General features: G+C 43.8%; 2 protein-coding genes across 3 annotated transcripts; one reads left to right on the forward strand and one right to left on the reverse strand.

The window, feature by feature from the left end:
• Positions 1-5,474: 5,474 nt before the first annotated feature.
• pfkmb (phosphofructokinase, muscle b) lies at positions 5,475-21,642 on the reverse strand. Of its 2 annotated transcripts, XM_071375896.1 has the most exons (23): positions 21,515-21,642; positions 21,284-21,376; positions 17,893-17,966; positions 16,419-16,496; positions 15,764-15,953; positions 15,111-15,276; positions 14,959-15,003; positions 14,756-14,864; positions 14,495-14,590; positions 14,183-14,275; positions 13,840-13,965; positions 13,642-13,706; positions 13,491-13,554; positions 13,211-13,357; positions 12,948-13,018; positions 12,710-12,797; positions 12,374-12,526; positions 11,459-11,623; positions 11,283-11,344; positions 11,071-11,182; positions 10,835-10,934; positions 6,616-6,721; positions 5,475-6,281 (listed from the first exon to the last, which is right to left on the reverse strand). In XM_071375896.1, the coding sequence occupies exons 2-23, from the start codon at positions 21,360-21,362 to the stop codon at positions 6,128-6,130; spliced, it is 2,343 nt and encodes a 780-aa protein (XP_071231997.1). In that variant the 5' UTR covers positions 21,363-21,376; positions 21,515-21,642; the 3' UTR covers positions 5,475-6,127. The 2 variants fall into 2 exon arrangements, with proteins under 2 accessions (XP_071231997.1, XP_071231989.1); XM_071375888.1 differs by having other exon boundaries at positions 21,284-21,528.
• Positions 21,643-22,520: 878 nt separating this feature from the next.
• LOC139540765 (involucrin-like) lies at positions 22,521-24,336 on the forward strand. Its single transcript, XM_071344711.1, has 2 exons — positions 22,521-22,541; positions 23,701-24,336. The coding sequence occupies exons 1-2, from the start codon at positions 22,521-22,523 to the stop codon at positions 24,334-24,336; spliced, it is 657 nt and encodes a 218-aa protein (XP_071200812.1).
• The last annotated feature ends 1,500 nt before the right edge of the window (positions 24,337-25,836 follow it).

Consider the following 25,836-nt stretch of genomic DNA (forward strand, 5'->3'; position numbering starts at 1 on the left):
TAGCCTCACATCTACGGGCTTCATTAAAGATATGCTCTCTCTCTCTCTCTCTCTTTCTCACATAAACACGCTGCAGATGTTCTGGGAAGGAAGTTGGCTGGTGTCTGAAATGGGTCAGGCGTTGATTAACACAAACTACAGACCGCAGATCAAATATTGCAGCTTGTCTGACTGGCTGGGTGACAGCCTTTGGTCACAAAGGGGCCGATTCAGACTTTACGGCCCCTTTGTGACCTTAGGAAATGTGCGCCTGAACGTCCCTCCAACTGATAATTACTGAAAAAAATCTGTAAAATGTTTTGCCCAAGCTACAGAAGGCTATATCGGTCCGCTAATACAGGTATAGTAAAGGCTCAGTGCACTACATTTGTAAAAAAAAAAAAAAAAAATCCTCAAATAAAATTATAGATATTTAAATACATTTATTCCGATTTTTAAGGGGGTGCAGCACCCTCAGCACCCCCACTTCCTGTGGCTAAGTCTCCATCCCAAACGTGTATTTGGCTGGCACTGGCGTTTTCCCATGCTTTAAGAGCAACTGAACGTAATAAGCAACTTCTTGTTTTGAAAACAGTCTATGTGGCATCGATATGAGTCACAAACATTTATTTTAGTGTCAACATGTACTACAAAGTGTAAATAGTATCATTTTGGTCATAAAGTCAGTCTGGTCCAAAACAGAGATTTGGTGATAATTAGGAAAAATGTGTTTTCAAGCCTGCCCACAGCTGGCAGCACCCAAGTAATCATCAATCCAGAGCGCAGCTGCATGCGACCAGATCATAATGCCCGCGGTCAATTTGGTTTGACATTCGATTTCTCTATGGGACTAGTTAGGAACCATCAGTAAATTACACAATATAATTTTAAAATGTCAATAGCTCCACAGTTCAGAGAGCAAACAGGTTGTTGAGGGTGGGAAGGAGAAAGTCTGAGAATGGATAGAAGAAACAATGTGAGAGGACGAGTGCGTATGCGAGGAAGAGGAGGAGGAAGAGGAAGACAAAGAGTGGGAATATCTGATGAAATTCAAGCAACAGTTATAGACCATGTTCTTGTCCATGGACTGACAATGAGGGAAGCAGGACTTAGAGTGCAACCCAATTTGAGCTGATTTTCTGTGTCCACCATAGTAAGGACATTCAGAGAAGAGAACAGGTACAGTATACTACTGTATTTTTGTAATTGCAAATTTACTGTACTACACTATATGCAGATGTTTCAATAGACATTTGTAAAGCTAATCACTATGTATTGTACTGCATGAATATGTTTTGTAACTGCACAACTACTTTTTGTAGAATTGCAAGGCTGCCACATGCAGGTGGAAGGACAGCTATATTCACTCGGGAGCAAGAGGCCGTTATAGTTGGCATGGTCCTTCAAGATAATGCAATACGCCTCAGAGAAATCCAGGAACGAGTGATACAAGACAACACACACTTCCAGGGAATCGACAGTGTGAGCATTTCACATTTGACCGTGTCCTCCATCGTAACAGGATGCGAATGAAACAAGTATACAGAGTACCTTTTGAGCGCAACTCACCAAGGGTGAAAGAACTGCGAGCTCAGTATGTGCAAGTAAGTGTACATTCAGAAACATTTACTGTAATCCAGATTGTCTACAGTACTAACACATACTATGTGAATGACATTACTCTTCAGTACATACAATGTATGTGAATCAGAAGCCTAATTGTACTCTACAGTATAGCACTGTCTCTGTACGACTTAAAAAATCATACATACAGTATATTGTATTTCTACACAGACGATATTTGACTTGGAATCCTTGGACAGACCCCATGAGTTCATCTTTGTCGATGAAGCAGGCTTCAATCTAACAAAGAGGAGAAGGAGAGGCCGAAACATGATTGGACAGCGGGCCATTGTTGAAGTCCCTGGTCAATGAGGTGGCAATGTCACAATCTGTGCTGCTATCAGCCACCATGGTGTTCTACATCACCATGTTACACTCGGGCCATATAACACCCAGCACCTTCTAAGATTTATTGCCAATCTAAGAGATATTTTATTTGAGCAGCAGGTTCAAGAGCAGCAGGGTCAAGAGCTAAATGAGAATCCCATTCCCACCTATGTGATAGTGTGGGACAATGTCAGTTTCCACTGAGCTGCTCAGGTAAGGGAATGGTTTAACATCATTGGGCAGTTTATGAACTTGTACCTCCCTCCATACTCGCCTTTCCTGAATCCGATTGAGGAGTTTTTCTCCTCTTGGAGATGGAAAGTGTATGATAGACAACCCTACACCAGAGTAAATCTGCTGCAAGCCATGGATTTAGCCTGTGGTGATATAGGTGAGGAATCATGTCAGGGCTGGATACGGCACACAAGAGGCTTCTTCCCCCGTTGCCTCTGGAGGGACAATATTGCTTGTGATGTCGACGAAGTGCTCTGGCCTGACCCAGGCCAAAGACAAGAAGAAGCACATTGATCACATGTTTACTCCTTTGATTTTTGTCCCTTTTAGTATTGTATACTGTAGTACAGTGCATTGTAGGCTGTATACTGTACAATGGACAAATTGTATGGCCCTGAACATTGGGCTTTCCATTTATTAACAGTACTGACTGCTCAATAGATTTTGACTGGTTGCAGGTTCATATCAACAAAGAACAAGAATTACAGTATCACAGAGACAAAGGACAAGTTTGTGAGATGCGGGGTACAGTACTGTAAAAATAGGGGTACAAGGAGGAAGAACAAAAAACAAAATTGCAAAGAGCAAAGCAGAGTAGTAATTTCTGATCAATTTTGAGCTACTATGATAGAACATGTTTTAGTTCATGAAAAGACAATGACGGAAAAATATGAATATTTTTTTAGATAAAAAATTTACTTCTCCCTGAGAATTGTATGTTTTGAACAATTTGTTTTCAATTTTTTGGTGTATTGTTTACTGACTGCTTGAGAGTGTATATCATTTTGATCACTTTGTTTATGATTTGAGAGCAGTGTTTGATTTTGAACACAGGTAAAACTGTTTTGAGGTGAATGTTTCCTTTTGCGAGAGGAGTCAGAGGTTATGTAAATAGTGCTTGAAGATGAGGTTTTGTGTTGAATGTTTTCAGGAAATGGCGCAAGGTTTCAGAAATTGTGTTTTAGCAATTGAGAAAAACTGTAACTAGCCCCACACATAGGCTATCCAAAGTCAAACCAATTTTTCCACAGTCTCACACCAACCAGCTGAAGCTAATTGGCAAAAGAAGTTGGCTAGCTTGCTAGTCTAGGCTACTTCCAGACACAAAACCTGGTTAGACTGTAACTGTGTACTGTTTTGGCAGAGTGAAAGTACAAACACTTCCCACATTCAAACACACACAAGAGACACCCACACCAAAGCACGCCTCCAAAACCCAAATCATTCTCAGTTGCATTTCCCAATGAGGAGAATTGAAACTGAGGCTAAATCAGGAAGTTCAGCCCCCCTTTAAATTCAAGGTCAGAATATGCATTTGGGAGACTGGGTTATGTTTAGCCACCCTTGTTTCTAGCAAACCATACACAAAATGTATCATTTGACCAAATATTTAGGAAGAGGTCATCATTTCATGGAGTCTGAAGAGTGGTAAGGAAGTTAGGCCCGAGTAAAATAATCTATTGTGTTAGAGGTTTCATGATCTAAACCAAAGTAGATAATTTTAACAGCTGGTGTCTCTATAAGCTTCAATGTCCTAAACCTAGCATGAAAGTGCATCCTTGTAGCTGTGTGGGCTAATATAGTCAGAATGTTTGCCTTGGGGTAAGTTAAGCAAATTTAAATGTTTTCTTCCCAGGCGTAATGCAAAGCATTATTGCTGGGATATGATGTAACAACACAGCGTGGCCCATGATAAAGTCTTTAAAAAAGTAGTGTTTTTTAGGTGTTACAGCAGATATACATAGCTATATGCACCATTTTGATTTTAGTTTGGGCGGAGAGATAATGTCATTGGTGCTGTGCTAAAATGTGCTTAAAATGATTAAAAGACAGCGATTGTGTTGAATAGTGTTTGGGAAATAAAGATAGTTTTAAAAAGGTAGTGGTAATATTTCATTCAGCACAGAAATGTGTAGGTGGCTTAACTCAACATGTCTTGAGGATCAATTTACCCAGGGTAAGTTGCGCCAAGAGACCACTTTTTTTGGACAAGCTATGTTTTCAAAACTGTAATGTTTACATCAATTCTGATTATTTCCAGGGATACACAACATCCTGCAATATATGCAGATATCTTTGTTAGAAAGAATACCATATTTCCCTTGACAGAGTGATGCTGAATGTAAAAAATGGCTCAACAGACCCCACTCTCCCCTAGAAAGAAAAGAGGTATAAAAAGGAATTTATTTCCATTTACGTGCGTGTAACTCTGGTCTGAATTCCCCCCAAAGAGGGCATACTATTGTGTACACACACTCCTTTGGTACACTCAGTAACATTTGTAACTAAGGGAGAAAGAGTAAATAGGGAAATGGTCATGGTTGAGCTGTCATGATTCATACAACAGAAACCAGGGGAACTTGCAGTAGGTGCCACGGTCTACATTTTGACATTTTACAATTGAGTAATTTAGCAGAGGCTCTTAACCAGAGCGACTTACAATCTTCATTTCTTCTGTCAGTCATCATCTGTTTCCAATCAGCGTAGGACCATCTAGCCTTGAATCATTTTTTACATTTTGTATTTGTTAAATTACTAAATGCATAACAACTTTATTATTGGGGTAGGCTATACATAGTCAGCCTATTAGGCATAATTTAAAAAATGATAATATTGTTGTAAAAAGCACCACAAAATGAGTTACATTTTCTTTGCAATACGTTGATACCCTTTTAACACTAAACATTCAATATTTTTATTTTCAATAAACATAGTAAATTTCGAAATGATCTTTCATCACGTCAAATCTTAAATAGTCCAGAAAACTAAACAGAACGTTTTATTACATGTCCTAGTTCAGTTTCAATGGAAGAAAGAACTATTAAGGTCTAAACTGTTCTGCCATACAAACAGGGGAGAAGGCAATTCACCAGACACAGGAAACAGAACACTGTGGGTGTTTGTGGTTTTCAGATAAGTGTTAGACTCTGACTTTGCTGAGAGATCTGCACAGTATTGTTTAAGGGTTGCTAGCTGCAGAATGATGTAGAATAACTTCTGTGATGTTGAATAGTTCAAAGCTCCACACAACAAACTGTATGTACAGTCTTTTCCTCATAACCACTGGTACTGTACTGATATGATACACCCATCAGTTGACTGAATGGTTGACTGTTCCTAGCAACTAACTACTAGTTACTAACAAAATTGTTAAAAGGTTTTAAAAACAATTCCAATAAATGCAACAGTTGGACAATGGTTGAAGATACTCCAAACTTTTTGAAGAAAATGTATCCATTATATATTGACTGAATTATAGCACATAAAACATTTTACTGGCAAGGACAAATAATGGAGTTCAGGGATTTTGGTGGGAATTCAGGTATTACATTTATTGTCAAATTTCAATATGTCTTAGAACAGATTACACCTATCTATAAATACTTTACATAGTTTGCGAGATCAGACATAGTATTACTATAATCCGAGTGTTCCTTTTCGGAAATTGCTTTCATTTTAGCGCATCTCTTTTGTAAACCTTTCAAATCTATTAAATTATAACTTTGTTCAGCGCCGCACAAAATGTACACCCATCAAAATAAAGTTATCTTTCTTCTCTTTCTTGTGATGCAAGTGTCGAGACTATGCGTTTAATCTCAGACAAAGTTTAGCGTTCTTATAGATACAATGGAAATACAATGTTTTCCATTGAGCCCCTTTCAGCCATTACCGGGATGTGTTTGAGAGGTCATTACAAACATTTCCACGGGCGTAACATTAACGGGTAAAAACGACTGGCACAAGCAAGAGTATGAAAGAGTCACAGAATTAAAATGAAAGCAATCAATCCAGCCAGATTTAAGTGACAAGTGGATTTTGCACCCCTCAAACACAGGAAATAGATGGCTGAAAAAGACAGATCCTCAGGTTCCTTTCTTCTCATAGGTGCGGGCGGGTCTAGGTGCAAGACTAAGGGTGTGTATGTATGTGTTTATGTGAGGTTGTGTGTGTTTATTTGGTTTGTTTACATTTTGCCCCCCTTGATTTCGCCTGTCTTCTTGATGATGTGCTCCATGGCAGCCGCCTCAGAGGTGTCTATTTCCACAGCTTCATACCTGGCCAGGATCTTCAGAATGGGCCTCAGCTTCAGCCACCACTCAGTCTTTGGGATACGGTGCCTGTGGAGGGAGGAGAGAAGGATGGAGTGGGAAAGGGTGGTAGAAGGGGGGAGTGTGAAGGAGGAGGAGCATAAGAGTGGGATCAGAGAAAGAAAACAGGAAACAGAGGAAGAATAATAAGATAAATGATAGAAGGAACCTGGGCTGGTTCAATGGTTCTGATTGGATTGACACATACAAACAACAGCACTTACCTACCACTGCTCATCATTAAAACACAGTTGAACTCAATGTGGAACATACGATGAAGAGTCACAAACAAGAGAGAAGGAGAGAAAGAGAGGAGGAGAGAAAGAGAAGGAGGTGTGGAAACAGAGGGAGGATTAGGACTTACTCAAAGTCAGTGTCTTCCTTCAGGGACTCCAGGGGTTGGAAGATCAGGGATCTCCTTTTCATGCCCAGCACACAGGCAGAATCTGATGTGTTAGCAAAGATACGACCTGGGGACACAAAGAGGGCTAGCATCAACATAGGAGGGCAGTAGCCTGGCTGGTCCTAGACCTGTCTGTATGGACTTTATCCAGCTCATCTCTTATAGCAGGACAACAATAGGAGGAGTTAGATAAAACACCTATCAAGGACCAGGCCAAGGGTAGTCGGCACAGAAGGTCATGAATCCATGTAGATGCATTATAGAGAGCAAGTTATGAAGACATTGTGCTTGTTGATGAGAGCAAGGAAGAGTTATTCGCTTTTTGAAAAATGTATTTTTAGGGGTTAGATTTGCTCGAGGTGATTGAAGGAATTAAGTAATTTCCATCAGCTTAAAGACATTTGGTTCCAGACGGAGTGTGGAACCACTTCATGTTGAACAAGGGAGAGCTTGGTTTGTTGTTTTGAAAAGTTTGTTGGGACCTGAATATTCATTGGTTTTCATCAAGCTGTCCGCTCAAGAGGAAGCTTCTCACTGTAATCAGTGCCTGTAATCTGGTTCAAGTTAGTAATAAGCCTACCAGTGCGTTTTACAAACACTACAGGGACAAGATCATCCACATGTATCGATCACATTTTTACTAATACTGTAGAACTTTGTTCTAAAGCTGTACCCATTGGATACAGTGATCACAAAATTGTGGCTATATCCAGGAAAGCCAAAGTTCCAAAAGCTGGGCCTAGCAATGAAGTGCTTTGAAAGGTTGGTAATGGTTCACAACACCATTATCCTAGAAACCCTAGACCCAGTCCAATTTGCATACCGCCCAAACAGATCCACAGATGATGCAATCTCTGTTGCACTCCACACTGCCCTTTCCCACCTGGACAAAAGGAACACTTATGTGAGAATGCTATTCATTGACTACAGCTCAGCGTTCAACACCATAGTACCCTCAAAGCTCATCACCAAGCTAAGGATCCTGGGACTAAACACCTCCCTCTGCAACTGGATCCTGGACTTCCTGACGGGCCGCCCCCAGGTGGTGAGAGTAGGTAGCAATACATCTGCCACGCTGATCCTCAACACTGGAGCTCCACAGGGGTGCGTGCTCAGTCCCCTCCTGTACTCCCTGTTCACCCTGCATGGCCAGGCACGACTCCAACACCATCAATAAGTTTGCAGACGACACAACAGTGGTAGACCTGATCACCGACAACGACGAGACAGCCTATAAGGAGGAGGTCAGAGACCTGGCCGGGTGGTGCCAGAATAACAACCTATCCCTCAACGTAACCAAGACTAAGGAGATGATTATGGACGACAGGAAAAGGAAGACCGAGCACGCCCCCATTCTCATCGACGGGGCTGTAGTGGAGCAGGTTGAGAGCTTCAAGTTCCTTGGTGTCCACATCAACAACATGTGGTCCAAACACACCAACACGGTCGTGAAGAGGGCACGACAAAGCCTATTCCGCCTCGGGAAACTAAAAAGATTTGGCATGGGTCCTCAGATCCTCAAAAGGTTCTACAGCTGCAACATCGAGAGCATCCTGACTGGTTGCATCACTGCCTGGTACGGCAATTGCTTGGCCTCCGACCGCAAGGCACTACAGAGGGTAGTGCGTACAGCCCAAGACATCACTGGGGCTAAGCTGCCTGCCATCCAGGACCTCTACACCAGGCGGTGTCAGAGGAAGGCCCTAAAAATTGTCAAAGACCTCAGCCACCCCAGTCATAGACTGTTCTCTCTACTACTGCATGGCAAGCCGTACCGGAGTGCCAAGTCTAGGACAAAAAGGATTCTCAACAGTTTTTACCCCCAAGCCATAAGACTCCTGAACAGGTAATCAAATGGCTACCCGGACTATTTGCATTGTGTGTCGCTCCCAACCCCTATTTTTACGCTGCTGCTACTCTCTGTTCATCATATATGCAGTCACTTTAACTATACATTCATGTACATACTACCTCAATTGGGCCGACCGACCAGTGCTCCCGCACATTGGCTAACCGGGCTATCTGCATTGTGTCCCGCCACCCACCAACCCCTCTTTTACGCTACTGCTACTCTCTGTTCATCATATATGCATAGTCACTTTAACCATATCTACATGTACATACTACCTCAATCAGCCTGACTAACCGGTGTCTGTATGTAGCCTCGCTACTTTTATTGCCTCGCTACTGTATTTAGCCTGTCTTTTTACTGTTGTTTTATTTCTTTACTTACCTATTGTTCACCTAACTCCTTTTTTGCACTATTGGTTAGAGCCTGTAAGTAAGCATTTCACTGTAAGGTCTACACCTGTTGTATTCGGCGCACGTGACAAATAAACTTTGATTTGATTTGAAAATAGTGTACAAGAGATCATACAAAATATTTTACTGTGACTCTTATGTGGATGATGTTAAAAATATTTGTTTGTCTGATGTGATTAATAAGGAGCATCCAGACGCTGCACTTGATGCATTTATTAAATTGCTTCTTCCAATTATTGATAAACATTAATTTTGTAAAGTTAGTGTGGGAGAGGTGGAAAATTATTGTAAACGATCAATAATGACAAACCTCCTGGCATTGACAACTTAGATGGATAGCTACTGAGGATGGTAGCTGACTCTATAGCCACTCCTATCTGTCATATCTTTAATCTGAGCCTAGAGGAAAGTATTTGTCCTCCAAATTAATTCCGCTACCCAAGAGTGGTAAAGTGGCCTTTACTGGTTCTAACAGCAGACCTATAAGCTTGCTGCCAGCTCTTAGCAAACTGTTGGAAAGAATTGTGTTTGACCAAATACAATGCTATCTGTAAACAAATTACCAACAGACTTTCAGCATGCTTATAAAAGAAGGCACTCAACATGTACTGCACTGACACAAATGACTGATGATTGAAAGAAATTGATAATGAGAAGATTGTGGGAGCTGGACTGTTAGATTTCAGTGGAGCCTTTGATATTATTGACCATAGCCTGTTGTTGAAAAAACGTATGTGTTATGGCTTTTCAACCTCTACCTTATCGTGGATTCAAAGCTATCTATATAATAGAACTCAAAGGGTTTTCTTTAATGGAAGCTTCTCTAATGTCAAACACGTAAAGGGTGGTGTACCGCAGGGCAGCTCTCTCGGCCCGCTACTTTTTTCTATTTTTACCAATGACCTACCACTGGCATTAAACAAAGCATGTGTGTCCATGTATGATGCTGATTCAACCATATACGCATCAGCAACCATAGCTAATGAAGTCACTGAAAACCTTAACAAAGAGTTGCAGTCTGTTTTGAATTGGGTGGCCAGTCATAAACTGGTCCTGAACATCTCTAAACTTAAGAGCATTGTATTTTGTACAAAGCATTCCCTAAGTTCTAGACCTCAGCTGAATTTGGTTATGAATGGTGTGTCTGCTGAACAAGTTGAGAAGACTAAATTACTTGGCGTTACCTTAGATTGTAAACGGTCATGGTCAAAACATATAGATTCAATGGTTGTAAAGATGGGGAGATGCAGGCTCTAGTTTTGTCTTATCTTGATTATTGTCCAGTCATGTGGTCGAGTGCTGCAAGGAAAGACCTAGTTAAGCTGCAGCTGGCCCAGAACAGAGTGGCACGTCTTGTTCTTCATTGTAATCAGAGGGCTGATATAAATACTATGCATGCCAGTCTCTCTTGGCTAAGAGTTGAGGAGAGACTGACTGCATCACTTCTTTTTATAAGAAACATGAATGTGTTGAAAATCCCAAATTGTTTGCATAGTCAACTTACACACAGCTCTGACACACACACTCACCCCACCAGACATGCCACCAGACATCCCCCAAATCCAAAACAAATTCAAGAAAGCGTACAGTATTATATGTAGCCATTATTGCATGGAAATCCGTTTAATCTCATATTGCTCAATTGAACAGCAAACCTGGTTTCAAAAAACAGATAAAGCAACACCTCAGGGCACAACGCCTCTCCTCTATTAGACCTAAAGAGTTTGTGTGTATGTTTTGGTATTGATATGTAGGCTATATGTGCCTTTCTTTTTTAATTGATGTAGTTATGTCCTTGAGCTGTTCTTGTCTATTAGTGTTCTGTATTATGTCATGTTTCATGTTTTGTGTGGACCCAAGGAAGAGTAGCTGCTGCTTTTGCAATGGGGATCCTAATAAAATACCAAATGATCCTCACCGTGTCTGTAGCACTCCTTCAGTTTGTCAGTCAGCCACAGGACAGACTTGGCTCCCATCTTGGTGCCAAAATTCCTGTCGAAGGGAGTGGGGGTTCCACCCTGGTGGTGAGCAAAGAGAAAGAGAGATAGTTAGAGAGATGTATTTCCATAGGAATATATAGATTCATTGATTCCTCATATTACTACAGGTTTAGAGTTAAGCCCATTAAACAGTTAGAAGATGTGTCCATCAGACCTGCTGCATGTGTCCCAGGATGTTCATCCTGCAGTCGAACGTGCCCTTGCCCTCCTCTGAGTACAGGTTGTAGAGGAACTGTGTGGTGTAGTTGTCGTTGGCATTAGAGTTCCTGTGGGCAGGAGGAGGATTTGCGGTAACAAGAGAAACAAGAGAACAATAATGTCTGAGGGATATCAGACAGGATGTGTTTTTGAGGAGAGCACATCTACCTGAGAATGAGACCTCTCTTCACTGAGGTCCTCATCTTTTCTATCAGATGCACCACGTTCAGCTGCAACAAAACAATACAACAGATGATTCAACATCCCAATGTCCATATTTCTTGTGCTTGAAATATAACACAGAATCCATCCATCTTTGTTATTCTGTCAGTGTGCCCCCTGACCTCCAGGTCACGGATATGGAAAGGCTCTTCATAAATGTAGGCAGCGTCAGCCCCAGATGACAAGCCAGCCATGGTTGCCAGGTAGCCGCAGTATCCCCCCATGGTCTCAATGATGAACACTCTCCTCTTGGTGCCAGCAGCAGACTGCTTGATCCTGTCGCAAGTCTGACAGAAAGAAAGGCTAGTATGAGGAGGGATGTGTGTCTGGGTATTGTCATATGTTAGGCAGGTAGCCTAGCAGTTAGCATAGCAGTTAAGAGTGTTGGGCTAGTAACAAAAAGGTCACTGGTTCGAATCCCAGAGCGACTTGGTAAAAAATCTGTTGATGTGTCCTTGAGAAAGGCACTTAACCCTAATTGCTCTGGATAAGAGTGTCTACTAAAAGGTAAAAGTGTGTGTATCCCACAAACTTTCTCCTTTCAGAGCGGTCTAGTTTGATAATGAGACGTTTTCTTGTATCCCAAATATGCCAGATATTGTTGTTGTGGGGAAGGCCGGAGGGAGGTGCATATTTTGGAAGTGAGTTGCTCTTTTGACTCCTACATGGAGCAGACCTTTTGTTGCTAAGTTGCTGAAATACCATCTCCATGTGTCACGCCTGAACAGCCTTAGTTATCAGTGCAAACTTGTGGTGCTGATATTTGGGAGTCTCGCCCATGTACATAGGCTGACTGGACGTGGCCTTCAGAATGCAGGCTTGCATAGGACAAAGGTAAAGTAGCTAAGGTAATGCTCTGTTTCAGCGGTCATGGCCAGCCTTGCTGTATGGAGAAGGTGCTTTTTATATCCACCCAGACATCTTTGTCCTTTGAAATGTTTGAATCCTTCTCGACTGTAATGTCATTTGTGGATTCAAATAAAGTATTTAAAATGTGTGTGTGTGTGTGTGGGGTACAGCATGTGTGTTTGTCTTACCGTGGTGATGGTGTTGAGGGCGGTGTCAGCGCCGATGCTGAAGTCTGATCCGGGAACATTGTTGGAGACGGTGGCGGGAATGACCACCATGGGGATACACAGCTCCTCGTACTTCTCCCTGGCTGTTACCAGCTCCAGACCACCCAGATACGCCTGACAAGGAGACACACAATACCATGTATATCTGGACTAGGCATCAACAGACAAGACAATATTCATGATACTTGTTTTTCAACTGTTGTGCTTATGTTCAATTCATATGTTCAATCAATAATGATTGGACAGTGGACCAGTGAACCATCCGAATACTCTCTGATCCAACCCCTCGATCCTCACCTCAAAGCCTCCGATGATGATCAGAGAATGGATGTTGAACTTGGCAATGTTCAGGCTGATTTGCTCAATGTTTTTACCTGGCAGGTGTCTACACACCAGAGAGGAGAAACATTGAGAGTTAAATGTCAATAGAGGTTTCTCTTGTTCTTAGTAGGACCCTGGGTTCCTCCTAAACACACGACTGTGAGCTTTCCCTGGCCCTAAGCATTGGTGCGTGTGCTCCGTGGAGATGTCTCACCTCTTGGTACCGAGATTGGACCCTCCCTTCCCAGTCCATCCGCCCACTTGAGCCCAAGTGATAGGCTCAATCTGGGGAAGAGGAAAGAGAGATTAGTATGGTGTGTGTGTGTGTTATTTGTGTTGAGCTGTGCAGATGGAGCTCAACTTGGCAATGAACTGATGCTCCTGATGATGCCATTCATCTGATCAGATGTAAAATAACATACAAGTTGTCCACTACAAGAAATCCTCAGGGGCATCTTTCCTGGTGGAATGTCCCACCTGTCCGTTAGCCAGGCCATCAAAGCCATCGTATATAGCCAGCATCTGGTGTCCCTGGATGAGACCAGCCCTGACAGCTGAACGCACTGCTGCATTCATCCCAGCACAGGGGGCGCCCACATTTACAATGGCAATATTGATGTTGCTCTGAGAGGGGGAGAACAAGACAGAGAGAGGATGTATTTTGGGTGCAACCCTAGAACACCTTCAAATGTGCAACCAGGTTGCCCAAATATCAGACCAAGAAAAATAACCTGATGAAAATGATACAGTTACTCACCTTCACTTCTGGAGGGGTCACGTGAGCCAGCATTTTGTATGTGTTCCAGTTATTCTGAAAGCTCCTACAAACAAGAAAATGACCAATGGTTTTCATCTCACTACTTAGTCCAAATGAAGAAGGAAAAAAAATAGGCAAAATAAAGGCTCACTTTCCCCTGAGATTCACAGCATCTTCAAATCTCCCCTCAGCCATGGCTACGGTCACATCTTTAGTCTGAGAGAGTGAGTGAGAGAGTGGGGGGAAATAGAGAGAGGAAGACATTTTAAAAGACGATGTCGATAATATGCTTTCTCAGCAATAAGAGAGGATATAATGCAGTTTGATGTGGCATAGGTGTATAGCTCACAACTTGGACACACTCCATGAGCGGCAGCCTGATGGCCATATTCCCAGAAAGACTGACAACACAGGCTGGGGTTTCTGGGGTGGCCTCCAACAGAGCCATCACAGCCTCCACACCCATCCTGCTACCCTGGGGTATGGAGGGAGAGAATGAATGAATGAATGAATGAATGAATGAATGAATGAATGAATGAATGAATGAAGGATCGATTATCATAGCAGGAACATTATAGGCGTTATGTAAATGACCCTGAAGGTCAAGAAAGAGTAGACAACAGAGTAAAAACAATACCAGCCACAGACAGACGGATTGACAGACACAAAGTGGTGACAGACAGATGGATTACCAAGATCCTGTCGAAAGCAGAGGGGGTGCCACCTCTCTGTACGTGTCCCAGGATGGTGGAACGGGTGTCAAAGCCAAGTTTCTTGGATACCAGCTGTACAGAGTGACACAGAGAGATTACAGCATCAGTCCTCTGTCAGATCAGAGCTAGACGATTGATCAAATGTGATATTACCCTAGCCCCTTATAACCTTTAACATTAGGGGGATGAAACATATCGGACTCTGGCTGGGGGAATAGGGTGCCGTTTGGGACACTGCCTGTTTCAGTGGTTAGGGACAACTTCTATTGACTGTGTAATGCCATCGCTCACATTTTTGACTTGGTCACAGGTGATGGGTTTCTGCTTACGGTCCTGGGCTCCCTCTGCCATGATGATGACGTTCAGACGGGAACCACGCTCCCTTTGCTGAGAGAGAGACGGAGAGAGAACGTTGTTTCGTGTGTTATTATATGAGGAAGAGAGAGAGAAAACCAGGGAGAGGGACAAAGAGATAGAGAGGCTCAATCAGAAGAGGTGGAGAAGGGATAGAAGGATGGAGGGATAGAGGGAGCAGGAGAGGAGGTGTGGTACCGCAATCAGTCTTTTGCACAGATGTTCCTCCCAGTTGTCCTCTGGGGGCATCTCTGGGATGAACACCCAGTCAGCACCGCAGGCCAGAGCAGTCACCAGGGCCAGGTAGCTGTGAGGACAGACAGCAATGTTAATACATACACAAGCACGCACAGACACACGTGCGCACAGATGCACGCACACACACACAGTCAGGCACTCACCCGCAGTGTCTGCCCATCACCTCCAGGATAAAGGTCCTCTGGTGACTGTCAACAGAAATATGTGAAAAACTGAAGAAACCCCCCAAAAATCAGGATTTACTGATGCTTACAAATGACTTAATATTGGTGTGTGTATGTCTGTGTGTGTGTACCTCTGTGCAGTAGTCGTTATGGCGTCCACCACCTCTATGATGCGGTGCAGGGCGGAGTCAGTGCCAATGGTCATGTCAGTGCCACAGAAGTCGTTGTCTATAGAGCCCACCATGCCCACGATGTTGAGGTGAGAAGAACGCTTAGCCTCCTCCGCCGTGATCTTACCTGGTGGTGGACACACAAACTAGCAGTCAGCTCTCACATTTAATGCACTACTTGTAGTCCTATGTGACTCAGTTGATAGAGCATGGCCCTTGCAACGCTGGGGTTGTGGGTTCAATTCCTGCTGGGGCCAGACATATCAAACTGTATGCAAGCACTAAGTTGCTTTGGATAAATGACTTTGCCTATATGACTTGGGTCCACAAGGAGGCATTAAAGTACAGTGTAAGGAGTCACATATTTCAAAGACCATACAGATGCTTGGGCCTGTATTCACAAATTGTCTTGGAGTAGTAGTGCTGATCTAGGATCATTTTTGGCCTTAAGATCATAATGAATAATGACCTAATCCCCCCTCTTAGGATAATCTAAAAAGTGACTGGGAGGGTTACATAAGTGTAGTGGGTTACATTATGTTTTCTGGTAGTTGGGTGCTTTGTAGTGAAGGGTACTGGGTAATGTAGTCTTGTTTGTGGCCTAGGTATCTCACCCTGTTTGGTCAGGTCAGCCAGCAACTCGCTCCACTCTGTACGGAACTGGTTAGCACCAGTCAAGCTACCGTCACCACCGATCACACACAGGTTGGTGATGCCCAGTTTGACCAAGTTGCAGGCGGCCTTCAGACGCCCCCACTTCTCTTTGAAGTCCATACAGCGGGCACTGCCAATCACAGTGCCACCCTGAGACGAGACAACATGCCAACAGAACACATTCAGTTGGGCTAAATAAGGGGGAGAGATGGAGGAGGAAGTAGAGAAGGACAGGATGTGGGTTATAGGCAGAGAGGGATGAGAGAGATTGTGGTTCAGGAATAGTGTGTGTGAGAGAGAGAGAGAGAGAGAGAGAGAGAGAGCGAGAAGGAGAGAGACCAAGGGGAAGGGAAAGAGGAAGGGAAGAGGAGGAAAGGAGGGAGGTGAAATCCCAGCCTATCATTCTGAAGCCCATTAAATCCAGTGAACCCTGGCATTTGACTAGCTCCTACTGACTAGAGGGTCACTGATCTAGGACCAGTTCATGTTACAGAGGATGGATCCCACCCTTAGACACTGAAAGGTTACATTTGGTCAGAAACTAAAGGAGAGTGAGGGGGGAGGTAATTGGATAAAGTGTGTGTGTGTGTGTGTGTGTACTGTATGTGTGCTCACCAGCTGCAGCATCATAGACACGCTCTCCCAGGTGGCAGGTTTGATATTGTCACCTCCATCCACCAAACCCTGGTAACCCTGGAGACGAACACACAAACCTGTCACTCACAGTTACGGGAGGATCTAAGGTGAAACCCAAGGTAACTGAGGTGGCTTGGCTGACAAACCTTTACGGTAAGGTAACAGGCAAGGAAAAAGGAATATGAGGTTGTAAGAGGCTCATTCCAGATCACCTTTCTCAAATCCAGGCCTTGCTGTCCGTAGCTCTGTTGGTTTACATCCTGTCCCCTCTAATCATGGATTTTGTATTATTCTATATGTAAATCCAAGACACTCCATTTAGTAAGATATGTTACATTTCGTATGGTGTGTATTAATTTGTCCATCGCCTATTTCGTATGATATGTTATGAATTACAATTCATATATTACGAATTTACACATCATACAATATGTTACAAATTTGAAAATCGTACTATATGTTACACATTTGCAAAACGTATGATATGTTACAAATTCTAGTTAGGTGGCTAATGTTAGCTAGCTAGCTAACGTTAGCTAGGCTAGGGTTAGGGTTAAGGTTAGGGTTAAGTTTAGGAGTTAGCTTAAAGGGTTAAGGATGTGGATGAGTGAAGGGTTAGCTAAAAGGGTTAAGGTTAGGGGAAGGCTTAGCTAAGTAATTACAAAGTAGCTAAAAAGTAGTAAGTAGTTGAAAAGTTGCTAATTAGCTAAAATGCTAAAATTACCGTGATGAGATTCAAACTCACAACCTTCGGGTTGCTAAATGTTCGCATTATACACCTATCCAGCCACCCTACTTTCACTTTTGACTTGAGTAACCATCTGTCTAATGTAACCATACCAAACATAACATATCATACTGATTTGAGTATCCCGGAAGTCGAGACAGTTTTCCACAAATTTTACGTTTTGTAATAGTGTTGAATAAAAACAGTATTGACAGTGCTGAATAAAAACATTGACATGAATTCACTCATAAAAACAGCAGCTCTTAGCTGTAGTCTTTAACAGTTTCTCTCTGGTCATGGTTTTAAAAGTTAAGAAAATTTCATGTAGGCTAATATCAAACTTTGCTATGGACTGGGTCAAGCTGTAGGCACTGTAATTTTAGCTGTAAGACTGGCCAGCACAGTAGCCACACTGATTAAGCCACAGATCTCTGTCTGCCGGGTAAGCTGAGTTTGAATGAAATGGTTCAAAATGGGAACACTTTGCCTACCCGGTGCGCAGGGCTTCTGAATCAAGTGCACCTACCGCCAAGAGCACAAAAAAATAAATACAAAAAAATTCCCTTTATATTGTTGGCTTTTCTGCAGAAATGATTGGTGATCGACTAGAAATGCCTTGATTGCTGTAGACTATAATAATCAGAAAAAGGGAATAGTAACAGTTGTAGACTAATGGGTAACATAAAATGGTTGATGAGATTGGGGAGCTACAAGTCAGGTACTAACCTCATGAACGAAGTAGACTTTGGCCCCAGTGTAGATGCCCACTCTGACTGTGGCCCTCACAGCAGCATTCATACCTGCAGCACAGAGTGGCTGTTAGAACATCACTGACACAGTCCCACCTGCACAGGTGGTTTTGAACTATGACACACAACACAGTGTAGCTGCTATGATTAAGTTGGCATGCTGTGTGCTACAAACTTAACATATGAATGATTATATAGGGGATGCAGCCAACTTGACTGGCTGAATCACCGCTTGGTACCACAACTGCAGGGCATTCGACTGCAAGCCGCTACAGAGGGTGGGGCTGAGCTCCCTGCCATCCAGGACCTCTATACCGAGCGGTGTCAGAGGAAGACCCTAGACTCTTTCTGCTACTGCATGACAAGTGGTACCAGTGTCCCAAGTCTGGAACCAACAGGACTCTGAACAGCTTCTTCCTCCAAGCTATAAGACTGCTAAACAAGACTGCTAAATAATTAATCAAATGACTACCTGGACTACCTGCATTGACCCTTTTTTTAACTAACTGTCTTGCACTGACTCTATGCACACACACTGGACTCTACCCACACATACTTACAAACAGACTGCCCAACAGACACACACTAATAACATGCACACACATGCATAGAGACGCCACACGATCACACACACTTTCACACACGCTGCTGCTACAGCTCAGTTACCTCGTACCCCTGCACATCGACTCTGTACTGGTACTCCCTGTATATAGCACCAGGGGCCAGCCACGTTAGTCCCTCCCTGAGTGACTGGTTTAGATGGAAGCTAAACAGGCTACTTACAACAATTTCAAGATTGATTTCACATGACTGGGAACACAGATATGCATCTGTTGGTCACAGATACCTTTAAAAAAGGTAGGGGTGTGGATCAGAAAACCAGTCAGTATCTCTTATGACCACAATTTGCCTCCTGCAGCGTGAAACATCTCCTTCGAATGGCGTTGATCATGCTGTTGATTGTGACCTGTGGAATGTTGTCACACTCATCTTCAATGGCTGTGTGAAGTTGCTGGATATTGGCGGGAACTGGAACACGCTGTCATACACATCAATCCAGAGCATCCCAAACACGCTCAATGAGTGACATGTCTGGTGAGTATGCAGGCCATGGAAGAACTGGGACATTTTCAGCTTAAAATAATTGTGTACAGATCCTTGTGACATGGCCATGCATTATCATGCTGAAACATGAGGTGATAGCAGCAGCTGAATAGCATGACAATGGGCCTCAGGATCTCATCACGTTATCTCTCTGCATTCAAATTGCCTTCGTTAAAATGCAATTGTGTTCATTGTCCGTAGCTTATGCCTGCCCATATCATAACCCCATCGCCACCATGGGGCACTCTGTTCACAATGTTGACATCAGCAAACCGCTCACCTTCAGGTCAAGACCCTGGTGAGGACGACGAGCACGCAGATGAGCTTCCCTCATATGTACTAGGGTCCAGAGTTTTTTCTTGTGAGTTCACATGGTCAGGATGTATGGTTGATGGGGAACCATAGCATAGCATAGCATAGTGGAATAATGAAGAGCACTCCTGTCACATCCACACAGTTGGGATGACAATGCAACACTTTCAAGCTCTCCTGGGCATGTAGTTGCAACTGCCTGTGTGTCTGTGTCAGTGAACTAGCAGGGATCTGAAAGGGCAGACAGGGAAAGTAAGGCAGACAGGGACGACAGGGTAGGTGGGTAGGGCAGACAGGGTGGGTGGGTAGGGCAGACAGTGAGCTAGTTACATTTCCTGTCTTTCCTGTCTCAACACACCAGCTCCACTCTAAAGGGCAACACATGTGGATAGTATTGAGGTGCCAAGAGTCTCCCCTTTCAACATGATGGAGGGAGAAAAAGGTTTAGGTGGAAGAGGAGGAAGAGGATTGAGAAGGGATATGAGGGAGGGATAGGGCGGCCCACTTATCTCCTCCTCCTCCTCCTCCTCCTCCTCCTCCTCCTCCTCCTCCTCCTCCTCTCCATGTCATATGACAAAGGTCACACCTCTAAAATTAGCACCACTTCAAAAAATACAGAGAGACGAGAAGGAACGAGAGGGAAAGAGAGACAGCGGGAGGGAAAGAGAGGGAAATAGAGGGAAAGATATGGGCGAATATTTAAAGGACAGAGTAGCCAGGGTGTATGTACAAAATATGGGAAGAAGACAAGAAAAAACATGAAATAAAAGAGAGCAGAGAGAGAACCCTGAAAAGCAGCTAGCCAACTAGAGCTACTTAGTTGTTGGCAGATAGCTCCATAATGATGTAAAGTTCAGGCAGACAGCTCCCTGACACAGGCTCCAATCAGAAGGTCATGTGGGGTCAGTGGCAGACATCCCAAAAGGTCAAAGGGGAGGTATTCATCATCCAGTTAAAGGTCAGGGGGAAGACTGTTGGGTGCATCCCAATAACCTTTCCTTTCTCCAAAAGTGTGCGCATGTTCACTTCCCTTCTTCGATTTGAAACGAAATGATTGGCATACAGAAACTCCCTCTACCCATGCCTACACCAATCCAATGATTTTACATTTGGGGGGAGTAGTGAAAGAGTGCACATTTCAAAAGGAAGGAGAGATTATTGGGACACACCCACTGCAAATGCTCTGGTGACCCTGGCAACCTCCTCGGATGGAAGACTTCACGTTGCCCTTTTTTGAACGTGATAAGATATCTCAGTGACAACCGAGAGAAGGGGTCTCTATGTGAAGCTAACGTGCCATATAAGACGTCTCATATGTTCAATAATGTGATATCACAGCCACCAACACGATATGAACTTTTAATGTCAGAACTCCACAATCATTACAGTTTATTCGGCCGTGGTGGTGGCTGTGGCAAACTGTGTGACTGGAACTGTGACTGAAAACAAAACGTCAACACAGTTGAATTTCAAACCACCAAATAAGAGGCATGTTTTCTATTAGTTGAGCTACGGTACGGTATATGTGCTGTGACTCATCTGACTTTCAACAAAAATGTATGCATTTCTGTAGTCCAGTCAGTCTATGCATCACCCTTGAAGTCCAGCCATAACTTCAGACAACACAAATTATGTTTATAAATCACTTCTTACTTTACCTCACTACACTCCACTGTTTCCCTACTCCAAATTCATTGACAAGCTCTGAACATGAATGGGAATTATGGGAATTGTTGACTTAATATATAACAATAATATCTCATTGTTTGCTGCCCCCACATGGGAACTGTTCCCACAGACCTATATAACTCTGGCCCGGCTCAGCCACCTGCTGCTTACCAACAAGCCTCTGGGCTGTCTGCCCTCCCTTGGACTGTCTGCCCCTGAAACTGGTGCTTCCCCCGAACAGTCCCATGGCACCCACCTGCCCTGTTCCGCCCAGCCCCACTCACCCTGGGCATCGCCTCCAGAGGTCAGCACGGCGATGGAGCGGCCAATGCCCATCTTGTTGTGGTCTTTAGGGTGTGCCATGGTCCTGGAACTGCCTGTGACCAGAAAATGGAAGGAAGGAAAAGACAGCAGAGAAGAATTAGCCTTGGTCCTGGTAGCCCTGCTGTTATAGTGTATGGTATAGTGCAGTATAATATCTCTCTCTCTCCTCTCCCCTCACTCTCCCTGCTTGCCTGACTGGGAAAGTGACTGGATGGGACAGTGGGAGACAGTTTATCCACCACCCTGCTTGGCAGGAATCTGATGCATGCGCGTGATGAGAACACACACACACCGTATCACTCGCACATACACTTGTGTGCAAACACGCACACACACCTCTCTTCGCTCGAAACTAATTATAAAACTAACCACCGTCACAGCCTATGCCTTCATACAAATAAATAAGCTTGGTCTGCAGCAATCACAGAATAGGCTGTATAAGGCTACACCGAGCCCATCAATACATAGCATGGATGAGAGTTTGTTAGAATAGAGATATTCGTTGAGAATTAACTTGAGAGGTTACTGTAATGAGAGTGTATGAGAGAATGCATGGGTACCCTCAAATCAAACTCCTATCAATTGAAGCATAAATGTACTGTTTGTCTTTTGATAACTTTTCGTAAAAACATTACAGCAGCTAGAAATAAAACATTTAATTTATTCTAAATGCTCCCACAATAGACATAATTTAGTCTTCTACTTTTCCTAATTGCTAACTAACTAGATAGCTAATGCCATGACTAATGCATTACATCAGATGTTGCTATGCACTGGAAGAATCAACTAAGTATCTCACCCTGTCACACCCTGATCTGTCTCACCTGTCTTGTGGTTGTCTTCACCACCCACCAGGTGTTTCCCATTTTTCCTGATTATCCCCTGTGAATTTATACCTGCGTTTTCTGTTTCTCAAGTTTTTGTTTTTAGTCTTCCTGTTCTGAGGCTGCCTGTCATCCTGTACCTGCCTGACTCTCCTGGATTGCAAACCTCTGCCTGCCCTCGAACTGCCTTTTGCCTGCAATTCGAACTATCTGCCTCCTATGTCTGCATCTGGGTCTTTTCCTGAGTCACGATACACCCGATAGGCCTTCTCTACCACCAACAAATCTATCTAGCATTTCTTTTGACTGTTCCCACTTCCAAACTAGTTTTCTAAAACCCATGCTTTGTTTTTGAAGACGGTGTATGTGTTTAATGTCGTCACACACCCTATCTGTGAGTGTCAAGCCAGTCATTATCATGTATGTCTGTCTCAGTAGTTCACACCCTCCACCTCATTAGTTACCATAGAAAGCCACCATAGAAAGTAGACACATTACCCCACTGTGTGTGTGTATGTATGTTTGTGTGTATGTATTTGTGAGTCTGTGTGCACGCTTGAGAATGGTTCATAACTGTTTTATTATTCATGTGCTGTTAGGGTCTCAGTGGGTCAGTCAGTGGGAAACAGATCTGATCTGAGATGTGTGTCTATTGTGTTTACTAGCAATGAGGGAGGAGTAACTCAGGAGGACCACCCCTGTCTGTGAACTGCAGTGTGTGCAGGAGTCCATAAACTGGACTTACTCATGTACTACAAGACAGTCTTTGTTTTCAGCTAAGAATTAAATAGCAATAGAAGTCCAAACAGAGACATGTAACAAAAATACAACAAAAAAGGTACTAATTTGAGAAAATTGCAAGTACTTGTAGATTGTTTACTTCAATATATTTTATTATGCTGATACAAACATATTGTATAATATACTTGAATGTGCAATCAGCATGTCCATATCACAAATCTGTCCTAGACTATTTAATAGTCATCTTTAAATAGACACAGGATGTCTGAGCTTGACTGGGATACAAGCCTGCTATCTATGAAGTGCAGTTCCCCTACCCTTACCCCCTCACCGCTTGCTGTCATTACTGTAAAACTGCTTAGTCATCCCAAGGCCTGCCAACAGGAGAACACAGATACCCAACACAAATGGTATAGTACAGAGATACGTACTGTACATATACTGTACAAGCACCACACGTACACACCACAGGAGGTTGGTGGCACCTTAATTGGGGAGAACGGACTTGTGGTAATGGCTGGAGTGGAATAGGTGGAACGATATCAAATACATGCCATTCAGTTTGCGCCATTCCAGCCATTATTATGAGCCGTTCTCCCCTCAGCAGCCTCCTGTTGTACACACTAACCACACACATGCACAGACATACATAGCCATAGACCTACCAATTCAAAAATACACATACTTTACATTCTAGTACACAAATAGACATTGTTCATAAACCCGGCGGACAGACAGACAGATTCTAACCTTGACCACCACATACTAACATCATGATACATACCTTTAACTGAGGTGGCCTTTGGACGTAGACGGACCGCCTTCAGAACCCAGAGCCCCACAAAGGCCACCAGTCCAAAGGAGAGAACCCAGAGCCCCACGAAGGCCACCAGTCCAAAGGAGAGAACCCAGCGGACCACGAAGGCCACCAGTCCAAAGGAGAGAACCCAGCTGACCACGAAGGCCACCAGTCCAAAGGAGAGAACCCAGCGGACCACGAAGGCCACCAGTCCAAAGGAGAGAACCCAGCGGACCACGAAGGCCACCAGTCCAAAGGAGAGAACCCAGAGCCCCACGAAGGCCACCAGTCCAAAGGAGAGAACCCAGAGCCCCACGAAGGCCACCAGTCCAAAGGAGAGAACCCAGCGGACCACGAAGGCCACCAGTCCAAACGAGAGAACCCAGCGGACCACGAAGGCCACCAGTCCAAACGAGAGAACCCAGCGGACCACGAAGGCCACCAGTCCAAAGGAGAGAACCCAGCGGACCACGAAGGCCACCAGTCCAAAGGAGAGAACCCAGCGGACCACGAAGGCCACCAGTCCAAAGGAGAGAACCCAGAGCCCCACGAAGGCCACCAGTCCAAAGGAGAGAACCCAGCGGACCACGAAGGCCACCAGTCCAAACGAGAAAACCCAGCGGACCACGAAGGCCACCAGTCCAAATGAGAGAACCCAGCGGACCACAAAGGCCACCAGTCCAAAGGAGAGAACCCAGCGGACCACCAGTGCACATAAGTCCAACATCCTCCTGCCACAGCCTCTTTACACCTCCGGACATGACAATCTGTATTAACAGTCTTGATGTCACTGACTGGGCACTGGGAGGATAAGAAAACCTGATAGGAGTCAGTTGACTTCATCACAGAGTCATTATCCTGGGGATTTCAGATGCTTCAGGTGATGCCTGGCCTGCCAAAGGGGTTTGCTTGAACTGGGGATGGGCTGACCACGATGACAGCAGTTGCACCATGATACAGCAGTGTTTAAGTGTCCATTTGGGTTGTTGTTTATCTGTGGAATAGACTGAGACAGTATTGACATTGTTGATTCCACTCACCCCAGCAGAGGGCAAACTGGCTCTGACAGTGGATTGCTTGAGCAGCCTGACATAGCAGAGGCCTGGAGTCCAGTGAGGTATGGGGATGACTGCAGTATAACAGTCAGTCAGCCAGCCAGGCTGTCAGTCTGCCAGGGTTTCCACCCTCCACACATGACCCTAGAGGAACGTGGTTGTATTCATCAGGGCGCACAATGGAAAATGTTTTTAAAACATGTGCAATGGAAAATGAATACGAGTGCTTTCTTTTGGACAAGTCCAAGTAATGTTTCAGTCCATTTGATTGATTATGACCCTGGTGTCTACCATGTGTTGCTCCTGGCACCGTCCTCCTCCCACTTCTCACTGACTCGCTACAAGTTCCACACCAAGCTAACATGTGGAATTGTTTTACGATGCTCATACCATGGACCATTTAGTTATTTGATTTACAATCTTAGGACCCTTGTAAGTGTAAAAAAAATATATTAAAAAAGGATTTGATGAAACATTGAATTTGGCCTTACTGCTATTAGCACATAGAAACACATTGAATAACACATTCATGCATGGAAAAACAGATAGTCAAAAATATATCAAAAGGATGTATGTTTTGAATTATGTTTCTTATATCTGAGAGATGGCGAAGGAATTGTTTTATTACATTTTATGTAGTGGAATGACCCCTCCACCTATGATGTCATTTTTACTGCACATTCACCAGATGACCTTTGGACCAGTACTGTGAAGCTGGTGGGCGTCATAGAGCAAAACGAATGACACGTTCGTGTTTATAAGTGTCTCAGCTGTTCAGAAGTGTCGTTTTTAGCTCAAACCGTTCTGCCTTTACAGACGTTTCTGTTAGAAGACCTGTTTCCGTGATGTCTCCTGGTCTCACAAACACCTTGGTAAGCCTGCCGTTTTCCACCACAGAGCCGAATGGCCGACACCGGCGGATGCAGTGGCATGAGATGCAGCCCATGCAAAAACCCAGAAGTCTCTTGATTTGAAGTCACGTACTTTGATGAATAAAATGGTGATTAAATGATTATACTAATTTGATTCCAGGGGGTTCCATACTATTTAAATTCTAGGTGCAGCCTGGTCTGTATATTTACACTGCAGAATTT

Source organism: Salvelinus alpinus, chromosome 2, assembly GCF_045679555.1.
Source record: "Salvelinus alpinus chromosome 2, SLU_Salpinus.1, whole genome shotgun sequence".
In the NCBI taxonomy this organism is placed as follows: Eukaryota; Metazoa; Chordata; class Actinopteri; order Salmoniformes; family Salmonidae; genus Salvelinus; species Salvelinus alpinus.